We start from the raw sequence: 13289 nt of genomic DNA on the forward strand, positions 1-13289 counted from the left end.
AAAAAGCAAGCGGCGAATCCGTTAACCAAGGAAATAAATTGGTGTGGCCTAATGGATTTTTCTAGAAAAATAATGGAGCGGGCAGGCGAAAAAAAAATTAAAAAATAAAAACAGGCCTAGGCATCCTATTATGGCCCAAAATGGTACGACAGGAGCCATGAAGTCAACACACTAGGCTGGTTCAAAATTTAAACAATGAATTTTGAACTTTTAATGATACAATTGCATTGAAAGATGGAATAACTGTAACAAGTAGTAAGAAAAGGACTGTTTTCAACTGTTCAGGGCAAAATATGAGCATTTTGCAGTTGATTCAGAATTTTTATTTTTATTTGCAAATCAGAAAAAAATGAAGCAGGCGAATCCGTTAACCAAGAAATTAAATTGGTGTGTCCTTATGCCCCATTCTAAAAATGTGTGCCACCATTGCTTTCCTTTGGGATACCTGTGCCACTAAATTGAATCAATCCTGGTCGCAATCCTTGGTTGAATTTTCAATTAGTCGAAAAGGACAACAAGGATGTCTTTCATTGGCCCCATGCATGGCGAGCGATACCGGCTGTCCCGTATTCAGGGTACGGTTTAGCGCTGATGTTGCATGGCCGCGTCACTTAATGATAACTACCACCTGTAGTATAAACCTGGTCCGCACTTCTCAATAGCTCCACCTGCACTGAACAAACCTTTAAACCTAAACCCCATTTACCACCCTCCCTAACAAGCTATTTTGGTACAGGATAAAGGCCCCGTCCTATTTAAGTCAGCCCGGCAAATTAAAGAAACAGTACAACTCAAATTACCCTGCATTATTAATGGTCAGGGTGAGACAATACGTATAGAAAGAGCTTCCACTGTGTACTCGTTCTCTTTTAATTGCCACTTGACCGTAACACGGAAAGCTAACAAGGTAGCAATTATATGTTGGCAAGGGATCCCCCAACAAATGTTTCCAGTCGCTGTCCAAGCATTGTGCGTTAGAGTTCTGTTAATGGTCCTTGACAGCATCAAATGTTCCGGCTGCGGGGGAAGACAGCGCGCCCGGCTTGGTGTTTGCCGAACTTCGAGCTGAATCCAACCGGACTTTAACGGCTGTTGGCAAGCTATCAGCCGTTAATCCGTCCGTAATCAAGCGTTCCGTCCCTCTGTTTGTTCTTTGACCTGGACATATACCACCGCCACCCCAAGGAAGACTATTAAGAAATTGGCTTATCTGCTTAGGTTCCTAATTTAATTTCCCAAAGGGTTCCCCCTTTTCCTTTAAATCTCCCTCTTCTGGACATGCCTGATTAAATTGTAATTGGCTTGCATAATTGGCAGAGGTAGGGGATAATGAGGGGTCCAGCACTGAGGAACAGTCCAAAAATATAATCATAAAGGGGGACTTTGGCAAAAATATTAACCTCCTGTAGGCAAATATGATTCAACTCTGAAAAAGACTTTCAATATTTTACAGGAAAAATGGACAGCAATGACAAGCTATTTATTTGGCTAGTTTAATTTTACAACAGTTGCAAGTTGGAAATGTACTTACATTTTGTAAATACATAGCAACCATATTAAGCTGGTGTGCTACACGAAAAGGCTGAATTATACAGGCTGTACAGATAGAAATAGCAGTTTAAAAAACCCCAAACCAGACTGTCTCTGTATTTCTTGGCGTTAGATACAAATGTACATGTGTGTAGACTTGAATGTCTGTACGTGCGCACATGCTGTATCCATTGCTAAGTCACTGAAGTCAAAGGTAAACTATCTTGGGGGAATAAGTGTCACTACCTATAATGGTATCCTTTGTGTTATGGTAAATGTTACAGTACATTTGTTAACAGTGTCAAGGTGGAACAGTAAATTAACTAATGTTGCTGCTAACGACCTAATCAATTAACAAAACTGTCACAAAAATCACATCTCATAACAATCTGTTTGACAGAGACACGGGTGCCAAATTTCTTTTATCCTTTTTCATTATTTTCTTATCCATTCCTCACTAGTTGTATAATCAGAGATTTTTTAATGTTAATGTAGCAGTTTGAGTAGCAATTGGGGTGCTGACTAATGAAATTTTAATAGTCCATCATAGCAGTACAGAAACTGCTGTTAGTAGAAAAAGTAAATAGATCTTTGCCCCATAGTTGTCAGGCCAAAGCAAATAGTCTTATTTGTCCATCATAGTAGCATAGAAATAAGTTGTCAAACTCGTGAAAGTCTGTCAACAGTAATTGGAACCCATTACAATGATCAAACTTTCATTTGAAAAACCGTTATTTCGTCGCAGGTAGATTTGTGCATACCGGCACATTTATATTAGCTTCCAACATTTACTGAACATACTTAAATATTTGTCAAGAGCAGTGATTGGCTTGGAAAGCAGTGTGAATGAAAAGAGTAGATGTTTGTGTTCGAGGTGTGTTGTATGTCGAACCTGACTAAACTCAGCTTCCCATGATCATTATCACTCACTCCAAATAGACGTTCATTCAAGAATGGTTGGTTATTGTCTGTCTTTTCAAATCTTGTCACCCGTGCGTCTTTTGAAAGGTGCTAATTAAGGGTAATAGCGATTGTCAGAAGACAAATGCTGTCAGATGTGTTTAAGTCTTAAAAGAATATAGTTTGACAAGTTATGTTTTGCTATTAATCATATCCCTGTTGCTGCTTAACATGTACGATTAGGCCACACCAATTTAATTTCTTGGCTAACAGATTTTTCTAGAAAAATAATGGAGCGGGCGGGCGAAAAAAAATAAAATAAAAACAGGCCTAGGCATCCTATTATGGCCCAAAATGGTATGATAGGAGCCATGAAGTCAACACACCAGGCTGGTTCAAAATTTAAACAATGAATTTTGAACTTTTAATGATACCATGGCATTGAAAGATGGGATAACTGTAACAACTAGGATGAAAAGGACTGTTTTCAACTGTTCAGGGCAAAATATGAGCATTTTGCAGTTGATTCTGAATCTTTATTTTTATTTGCAAATCAGAAAAGAATGAAGCGGGCGAATCCGTTAACCTAGAAATTAAATTGGTGTGGCCTGAAGCCTCTGGAAACATTATGACTACCTACGTAAATAAACTGCTGACCCTAGCTTTCATATCATTACTAACTGTGTAGTCTTGCAGAAAATTCCCCATTCTGCTGATGAAATCTTCTTTGCTGATCAAATTACAAAGATTGGACTATCACTTATTCAGAAGGAGTGCACCAGAATTTCTGCCTTTGTTGTTTGAATGAGTTCAGGCCGCAATTAGATGGTGGCATGGGGTGGTAGTAATTTCAACCCTCAGGCCTGCCGTATTGTTTCCTCACTGAAGTCCTGGTATTCCTTTACTTCTTTGCTTAAGAACGGAAGCAGATTATAGATTGAGCAAGTGTGATGTGCCTGCTTGTGATGGTTAGCAACATATGATATGTATGGTTCATATACTGATTTCCTAACTAACAACAGAAAAGAATACTTACAGTATATTTTAACCTGTTGAAAGTCAGTGCAAGAATATTATCAGATTTCTACCTATACATGTCATGCAGGTTATGTATTTTCATATTTCTATGGTATCAAAATAATTGTTACTTTGTATCATTTGGATGTGAGAAAAGTTTGAGTTACATTATGTGTATAAACATGTATTATTAGTAAAATTTTGCCTATATAAGTCAGAACGTCTGAGAAAAGTAGGAGGTTAGGAGAACATACAGAATTTTTGGAACATAAGGTCAGCTATACAGATAATGAAACTTTTTGCATTATTATAATTTATTTAGGAATCTGTCCCACATTGTCTCACTTTTTTGGCACCATGCAGACAGGCATATTATTATTAAGATCAGACAAACCCTCATCTCAGGATGGATTAAACTACGTAGTTATAGGATTAAGTGTTTAGGGAGACCTAAGACCCATGCTGAGGTGTTTCAATGCATCCCAAACAGGGCACAAAAATGTGCCATGTAATCATAGATGTATTCAAAGCATTCCTGAAGTCTAGATCAGGGTGGGACTGTTCATTCCAACATTTCAAGAAAGAGAATGTTAAGAGAGGGACTGACATAAGATGTACATGTAGTGCAGATTGTAGAATTAGTTTTATGGATAAATGATCAGAATCGCTTCAGTATACAACCCTAGATGTTATCTTCAAAGTTTAATTACCTTTGAAAAGAAGGTTATGTTTTCAGAGGCGTTCGTGTATGTGTATATGTGTCCGTCACGGGACACGATAACTTGAGAAGGCTTCAATGGATACTTGGTAAGTGGGTAGGTCTTGTTGAACATAAAATGAATTGTCATCAAAAACAAAAAACTAATCTACTCAAAGGGAAAGTTTACTATGGAACAATAACGACGACAAAAGCTGCCATAACAACAATCTTTATCAACCAACTGTTTGGAAGAGTTTTGACAGTTGCGATTTTATGTGGTAGGTTATCCACGCGATGGGTCACGAGTGCCCTGAGGAGGTATTACCGACACCAGCGGTTTGGTTGCCATGGCAACACAGACAGGTATACAGACACACCTGAAGTAGGTGTCTTCACTCTCCGGCAGTTTGTAACGACTTTCCAGTACTGTAGTTGCGATCAGGTGGTCTGGTGTATTTTTAGACGTGTTGTATGAAGACTGATTACAGGTAGAGTTGGTGTGTGTTTTGAAAGTTTTAATTGTGCGATAGTGTTTTAGTAGGATACTAGAAACTAGAGAGCTCTATGTTATTCTAACCTTTTTTTCTGCCCTAGATAAGATAGTTAACTGTTTCCTCTACTATTACTGTATACATATAAAATGCCTTAGAAATCTACTCTTAACTAGTACTTACTATCACAATTAGTGTTATGATAGAATACTAGAAACTAAAGAGTTCTATGTTATTCTAACCTTTTTATCTGCCCTAGATAAGATAGTTCACTGTTTCCTCTACTATTACTGTATACATATAAATTGCCTTAGAAATCTACTTTTAACTACTTACTATCACAATTCAAGCTTTGTATGTTTAAAAAATTGCCAAACTATCAGAATAGATAGCATTCGGGGGTACAGTATACTTGTCTTCAACCACTAGTACTTGGCAACAAAAAAAACACATGCAGGGGAATCGCTAGAGTTTCTGTCGTGTTGATCCACTAGATCAACAAGCTATAGATAGGAGAGGGCCGGAGAAAATCCTTTCCACATTAGTGGCAGTAACAAGGGGGATCTGGCTACTCCTTTTGAGGAGATCCCTGTGGAATGTGATCTGTGTTTGTAGACTTAGAGTGGGGCTTCTGTGTACCCTTTGATCACCACAGGGCATTACTAGTACTGCTAATACGTATGCTCTGTGTGTGCAGATATATCCAGTGCACTCTGCAGTGTGCAAAATACCTGGTTGCCCCGGGCAACCAAATTTTACTTGGGGCAACCTATTTTTGAACCTAGGTAGCCCAGTGTGCTACCTGAATTTTAAGAATGCTCCCCCCTCCAAATCATGCCCACTTGGCTTGCGTGACTGTATCCGGCAGATGCTTTTTCATTTTAGGTATTAATGGCTATTACTAGTATCAGTTAACTAAAGGCTGTTAGAATTATTGTCAAAGGCTTATGTATGTAACATAACTTAATTTGAGAAAAGTTGTAACTTATTGATGGGGCAACCTAAAATTCTGATGGGCAACCTAATTTTTGCCATAGGTTGCCCAGTATTTTGTACACTGGACTATGACACAGTCTCTACATGTTTTCCACTACTTTGAAGATTTTGTCGATCGCTTGACATTTGTTTTAAGACTGTAAAAGGCTTTACGTGCATTCTCACACCTGTGTCCTGATCTGCCTCTGTATACAGACATGGCCTTGATGGTGCCTTCCACAGCAGACAGCTGCCCAGCATACGTAGAGCCTCCTCCGCACTGTGGACCATCAGGCTCATGGAGTCACTACAGGGTGTAGACACACAGGTCCGAGAACAGGTTCTCATCAAGGTAAGGCCTTATCTTCTCCCATACCCTACTAACTGCCGTATCTTTACCTTCGCCAAGAAATCTTCGCCAAGAAGGTTATGTTTTCAGAGGCGGTCGTGTGTGTGTGTGTCCGTCCTTCCGTCACGGGACACGATAACTTGAGAAGGCTTAAATGGCTTGTCTTGATACTTGGTAGGTGGGTAGGTCTTGATGAGACCTCAAAATGATTAGATTTTGAACCTCCAGCGGCTTGTTTTGGTACTGCAGCTAAACTTCCGGTTTTGATATCTCATGATCTAGACATGCTAGGGTGACGAAATTTGGATGGTGGGTAGCTCTTGTTGATATTGTGTTCAACTATATTCATCACTCTGGAAGATTTGACCAATCACATTAACGCTATAGACATTGGTGCGCCAGCCACTTTCATTTTTATTTTTATGTTATATTTTATGTCATCTTTATGTTTACATTTGTATTATGTTTTATGAGCAGCGGATTCACAAAAGCACAAAAAGTGCTTCCTATCTAATGCTCAAAAATGTGTGAATAAAAAAAAAAAATTACTTCTCTTTGAAACCAGAATTTTAGCGTTGTCCTTTTTGCAGATACAGAATTTGTTTGCAGTAGAAAGGGGACCATTCATGTACATTCATGTACGTATGTAGGATTTAACCAAGGACATTATACTGTATAATGTCCTTGAATTAACATTGAAAAATCATCATTTCCTAATCTTGTTATTATAATAAGAAAAGATTAGTATAGGAAGTGGAGTTGTGATACAATGTTTGTTATACTTATAGCCAAGTATTTTGTATTCTAGTAAAGATACATTGATTCTTAGTAAGTCTTGCCTGACATTTTTTCCTTTATACTAGGCAAGGTGCTTTAGAAGATGGAGACTGCATGTTAGGTTACAGAGGCTGTTGAGACAGGAGGAAGCCTATAAGTTGCAAAGGTAAGACATGTGTAACACTAAAAGGGTCCCATAACACTTGATTCATATTCATCGCGCCACTTATGATCAGTACAAAGTTACTAGATGAAAGTGATTAAAAGTTTTCAGACGGCCAGGTCATGCAGTTTTGGCAAAAGGCTTACAAAAATGTACCTAAGTTGGACAGTGCCACCTAGAGGGCAAATGTGGTACTGCAGTGTTGGAATAAACAGTACCCATAGCCCAGTGATAGTCTTCTTGTCACATTATGTATAGTAATATACAACTGCTAGTGACTTTGTTTTATATATTAGAATGAATATACATGTAATATTGATTGATTGATTGATTGATTGATTGATTGATTGATTGATTTTAGAAAATAGACAAACCAAAAGTGAGTGTGAGTCAGTCAGTGAACCTTTGACATACTTGTGCAATACCAGTACATAGCCTAATGAATGTTGTACGCACTTCCAGAGCTGTGCAATTTTGGAGATTAAGTGTACTTTCCAAGTGCCTGATTTCCTGGAGACACCACCTGGAGCAGCAGAGACAGGCAGCAGAAGAGCTGTGCCACAGACACCTGCTGAGGAAGGGCCTGCATGGGCTGCAGTTTGCTGTCCAGCAGCAGAGGGCGCTGTCAGGAGCTATCAGTCGCAGGAGGGACAGTAAAGTGCTGGTTAGAGCTTGGATGAAGGTATACAAAACTCAATGAAAGAAGCTTACTCCCAGTTTCTAAATAGAGCCATCCCTTTAACACACAGACTTTCAAGTATCTAAAATTTCAAAAGTAGATCTGTTTTATAATTTTTTTTTCAAAAATGCTTGTTTTGATTGTGATGGCATATCTTTTAGATAAGAACAAGACTAGAGGTATAATTGTAAGGCCACACCAATTTAATTTCTTGGTTAACAGATTTTTCTAGAAAAAAAATGGAGTGGGCGGGCGAGAAAAAATAAAAACAGGCCTAGGCATCCTATTATGGCCCAAAATGGAACGATAGGAGCCATGAAGTCAACACACCAGGCTGGTTCAAAATTTAAACAATGAATTTTGAACTTTTAATGATACCATTGCATTGAAAGATGCAATAAGAAAGAATAACTGTAACAACTGGGATGAAAAGGACTGTTTTCAACTGTTCAGGGCAAAATATGACCATTTTGCAGTTGATTCTGAATTTTTTTTTTTTTGCAAATCAGAAAAAAATGAAGCGGGTGAATCCGTTAACCAAGAAATTAAATTGGTGTGGCCTAGGTGTAGTTTCTTTAGATTACTGAACTCTGTATTACAAGTCTATGACATGGTCTACATGTGTTTTAATCTGTATCTGCAGTGGAGAGAAGCACACTTGTCCAAACAGAAGGAGATCATGAAGAATGCCTTCGAGCAGTGGCACAAGTTCAAGTCTGAATCTGAGAGGTCGGTTGAGATGCTAACTTTACTTTACTTTGTGGTAGAAGTTCAACTACAGTAATCATGCTTAAAGCCTACACCAAAATGATCTATCAAAATCTCAATAAGAAATGACTGTGATTAATTTACATTTAATGTTAATTTACAAAAGCCATCTGTTGCTTGAAATACTAGGGGTATTAAAAGAAAAAAAAGTGATCTCGAAACAGTTTAGCTCATTGAAGAGCTAATCTTCCACTGGCCGTGACAGAGAAGACAGATACTATGTACAGTATTTACAGGTTCATTGTACCGGGGAAATTCCCCTAGCTCTTTTCGACAAGCGCAATGAACAGTGGACCACGGCTTAACGTCCCGTCCTAAGGACTAAGACCCTAAACAGTAGCGTGCATGTCAGGGGAGCGACAACAGCCGGAATTCGAACTCCAAACCTCTTAGTCCAGAGGCAGGATCGATAACCACTGGACTACGCATGCTACTCGATAGGTGTATAGGGGTATTAAAAGTATTGCAGTTTTGTAGTTAGAGATGACTGACTAGTATCCCTGTTTGCAGGTTGAAGGCAATGGTTCACATGGCAGACCAGAAACTTCTGTCCCGTACCTATCGGTCATGGAAGGGCCTGCTGCAAACTATGCAGAAATCTGCTGTGGCCAGACTACACTACAAGTAAGTACACAGAGAAACATAGGGAAGACGGTGAGGGGGAAAATACTAGGATTTGTGGGAAAAGTAAAAAGCGATGATCCCAATCTAGTTTTAGTTCACTGACGACTCTTCCAGGTGTTGACAGAGACGTTCTTGCATGGAAAGATGAAAAGATCTGAAATTGAAGTAAACAAAAGCTGGAAGAAAAAAAAAATTACAGCACTGAAAAATTGACAACCATGTGCTGCTTGAGTGTTATATTTTGGGTACATGGCTATATAGTATATATATCAATTGATTTAAGAAGTACATGTATTAATGACAATGACATACATGTATGTCTGTTTTTCCTCACCAGAGTGACTCTGCTGACCAAGTGTTGGCACAGTTGGAGGATGTACTCAGCACAGAGAATAGTCAAGGACAGGCAGAATGACCTAGCCAGGTAACTACCCTTACCTCCTTCTCAAACAATACAATACTTAGTCTAGAACTATGTTCTTAAAACTTTCTTTTACTTGTACTTTCTTTTACTTTTCCTCAAGGGTTTCTTTTTGACAAGCATTTCACAAGGATGGGACTGAATCTACACAAAATACAATGTATGTTTAGTAGATCCAAATACCTTTGCATTCAAACTCTTAAGAATTATGTGAATGTTCCTATTAGTAACATATTATTTTGCTTTCTTTTCTCCACAGAATTCACTATGAGGAGAGACTTCAGAAGAAGACATTTGAACACATGAAAGCCATGCAGGTCAAATACCAGACAGCAAGAAACCACAGAAGGTACAAACATAAGCAACACTCTTGATATAAATATTGTAGTTTCTTCAGTGTCAAGAAAGGACAAATCAAAGTTTCTGGCATACATTGTTTTTCTAATGGAAAGAGGAATAGTTGCAGACCGCTTCCTTTACCAAAGTGCAAAAAGATATCTAGCTGGGAAAATATCACAATATACAAAAACAATACAATGTAACATTGATGAGCATGTAGAGCAACTATAGATGCTCTGCTTTACAGAGAACTTGTCTCATTATAGGCATACATGTAGCATACGGTATTTCCAGTATTATGATTTGAAATATTGTATTGCTAAGTTGAATATCTGCTGCTGTAGTGTTGTATTGTGTGTTTTATGGTGCATGGCATTATCTGGATTTTCTGCTATACATACATACCTCACCATGTATTGTTGTTGTTTTATAATAAAGCAAATTGAAAATACCCATTCCTGACATTTGCCTACCATGTTTAGCCATGTAGTACTAGCCCAGTCGTTGAGCCAGTGGAGACAGTACACACAGGTAGCCAAGGTGCAGCACGTGCGTGAGGTCAGCCTGTGTAAGGAACACTACAGACTGGCCCTGGTCAGGGGATGCTTCAGGAGGTGGAGACAGGAGCTGAAGGCTGCCAGGATACACCGCAGGAAACAACAGGAACATGTCAGGTACACACACAGGGCTTGAAATACTGGGTGCACCCAAAATTTGAGCTGTGCACCCAATTTTTTTCTCTGGGTGCACTGGTGCACCCAAATACTTTTGTAGGTATTTTTGTACATATCAAATGTCTAGTAGTATACAAGATATTCTTGACATCTAAGTGTCAGTAAAATAATAAAATCATTGTTGTTAGTACTTCTTTAAGATTTTGAAGTTAGCCATCATTTGAAATTTAAGCTCAGAAGAGGACCAGTAAGATCTGTAATTAGGTGTTGTTTTATATGGTGCACCCAAAAATATTTTTGTGCACCTAAATTTTTTGGTTGGGTGCACCGGTGCACCTATTGCCAAAACTGAATTTTGAGCCCAGACACATCTTCTTTCACTTTACTTTCTTCTTCTGTTCCTTGTAACTTCAAACAGTAAAAGACTGTAATGCTTATTTTCTGGTGATTTTGATAGTTCTTTAAGATTAACCCCCATTTTTGTGTTTCCCAATAGACGGGCCCTCCAAGTTTGGCAGTTACGGTGGAAGAGAAACCTCATGTACAGACGGATCACTGACTCCATGGCCAGAAAGGTACAATTCACTATTTTCCTAAGACCAATTGATAAAGAGAACTCTGATTGTCTTTCATAAACATGATGGTTAAACAATCTACAGCTATGTCTTCTGTAAAGCTGCATTCTGGTGGTACATAACTATAGCTGAGGACTTTTTGGGTCTTCTAAAAACATGTTGCAGCCAAGTATGGATTTTGATTTTTCTGTCAGAAAGTATCTTGTTGCAAGTACTTTGCACAACTTTTTATGATGTCAATAGTTATGGGACCCCAGCCATAGTTAAATTGAATTTCCAGGCTAGGGCTTGAAGAAAAACCTGAGTGCTAACAAATGTACAATAAAGGTCTTTCATTCATTAAAAACTCATGTTTGATTGATAGTAAGTGTTTGTTTATTTCCTGTAGTCCCTGAAGAGAAGAGTGCTGTACAGCTGGCTGTCTCGTACCAAACAGCTGCGGGAGGGCCGTGAGCAGGCCTGTGACGTGTTGCATCGCCTGGTGCTGAAGAAATCCTTCACAGCATGGAGGGAACATGTGCAGTATAGGGTAGACCTCAAGTAAGTTCTCAGAATTATACAACATTTTCTGTCATTGCAGCTTTTTTTTTAATAGCTAAGGCCACACCAATTTAATTTCTTGGTGAACGGATTCGCCCGCTTCATTTTTTTCTGACTTGCAAATAAAAATAAAAATTCAGAATCAACTGCAAAATGCTCATATTTGCCCTGAACAGTTGAAACAGTCCTTTTCATCCTAGTTATTACAGTTATTCCATCTTTCAATGCAGTGGTATCATTAAAAGTTCAAAATTCATTGTTTAAATTTTGAACCAGCCTGGTGTGTTGACTTCATGGCTCCTATTGTACCATTTTGGGCCATAATAGGATGCCTAGGCCTGTTTTTATTTTCATTTTTTTTTCGCCCACCCGCTCCATTATTTTTCTAGAAAAATGCGTTAACCAAGAAATTAAATTGGTGTGGCCTAACCAGTGAAAGTTTCGATGTTTAAACCCTGTTGCCTAACTCTGTAGTACTAGTAGCCAAGCAGATCCTTCAGTGTGAGTAAGGTTAAAAACTTTTGTCTTGGGGCTTTTTATTATAAAGTTTTAACGTAAAATATGTGGGGAAACTACAGAAAGACATTGCTGAGGCTTGAACAATGTACCATAGTTTCAGAACGAAAGAAATCCTCAGTGCCTTAAAAGTTGACATTCAAACATTATGATGTACATGTATACAGTGTATTTAACGATGACTATTTTTATAGGACAAAGATGCAAGTTATCTGCGACAAGAGACAGCACAGACTGAAGCTGGTCATCCTGAATCACTGGAGAGCACAGTTTCAGTCCAGACTGTCTCACCAACAAGCCAGGGACATGTGGTCACTCAAGTGTGTCAGGTAAGACAAGCAAACAGCAGTGGAAATTGATAAACAGTCTGGCAAAGCTGTTACTGACAAAAGCTAGTGGATACTAGCTGAAACGTCTGACGTTTCTAAAATCATATCCAGTTGCTTGAGTAACTGCTTTTTGGCGTATGGTATTACATGTACCTGGATGTCTAACCTTTATCGATGTAGTCTGGCAAAGATCCGTAAAGAATTTCATCAGGTTGGTGAATGATTGAATAGCAAAGTTCTTTATTCACAACTACTTGGTAAACAAGAGCCGACGTTTCAATGACCGCCTGTCATCTTTATCAGAGTAATTAGTAGTGTGTTGCGCCGAAGGGCGGTTATACCGATACAGATACAGAATTATGACTGTGCACTGAAGTTAGGTGTTACTGGTTACTGGTAGAGATTTTCAAATTTGACTATGGAACTTTGTGGTTGTATCCTGCTTTGATTTATCTTATAATATCATAATTATCAATGGTAGAAAATTAACATTACAGTAAAATATCATGTTATTAGGCCACACCAATTTAATTTGTTGGCTCTCGGATTCGCCTCTTCGTTTTTTTCTGATTTGCAAAAAAAAAAAAATTTGATTCTGGTCCTGAATCAACTGAAAAATGCTCATATTTTGCCCCCAACAGTTGAGGAAAGTCCTTTTCTTCCTAGTTGTTACAGTTTTCCCATCTATCATTGCAGTGGTTTGATTAAAAGTTCAAAATTCAATGTTTAAATTTTAACCCAGCCTTTTGTGTTGACTTCATGGCTCATTTCGTAGCATTTAAGCCTATAATGGGATGCCTAGACCTGTTTTTATTTTTATTTTTTTTCGCCCTGTCTCTTCATATTTTTTCTGAAAAAATCCGAGAACCAACAAATTAAATTGGTGTGGCCTTACTAGGTAAAATACGTCATGAAAATTGCA

At 38.4% G+C, this 13289-nt stretch overlaps 1 protein-coding gene across 8 annotated transcripts in view; it reads left to right on the top strand.

Moving 5' to 3' along the window:
* The window catches only part of LOC109479999, an 83097-nt gene that overhangs the window by 54323 nt on the left and 15485 nt on the right, over positions 1 to 13289 (top strand). For 7 of the 8 annotated variants that reach the window (XM_019782100.1, XM_019782098.1, XM_019782099.1 and 4 more), the window contains 11 exons: positions 5830 to 5965; positions 6826 to 6905; positions 7365 to 7584; positions 8225 to 8310; positions 8860 to 8973; positions 9311 to 9397; positions 9654 to 9743; positions 10216 to 10407; positions 10904 to 10982; positions 11371 to 11522; positions 12233 to 12367. In XM_019782100.1, coding sequence (XP_019637659.1) covers positions 5830 to 5965; positions 6826 to 6905; positions 7365 to 7584; positions 8225 to 8310; positions 8860 to 8973; positions 9311 to 9397; positions 9654 to 9743; positions 10216 to 10407; positions 10904 to 10982; positions 11371 to 11522; positions 12233 to 12367 — 1371 coding nt within the window. Of the gene's footprint in view, positions 1 to 4578; positions 4636 to 5829; positions 5966 to 6825; positions 6906 to 7364; positions 7585 to 8224; positions 8311 to 8859; positions 8974 to 9310; positions 9398 to 9653; positions 9744 to 10215; positions 10408 to 10903; positions 10983 to 11370; positions 11523 to 12232; positions 12368 to 13289 lie in introns of those variants that run through there. The other variant, XM_019782106.1, reaches the window with a different exon arrangement.

The sequence above is a fragment of the Branchiostoma belcheri genome, unplaced genomic scaffold, assembly GCF_001625305.1.
Source record: "Branchiostoma belcheri isolate BF01 breed outbred unplaced genomic scaffold, Haploidv18h27 scaffold5, whole genome shotgun sequence".
Lineage (NCBI taxonomy): Eukaryota > Metazoa > Chordata > Leptocardii > Amphioxiformes > Branchiostomatidae > Branchiostoma > Branchiostoma belcheri.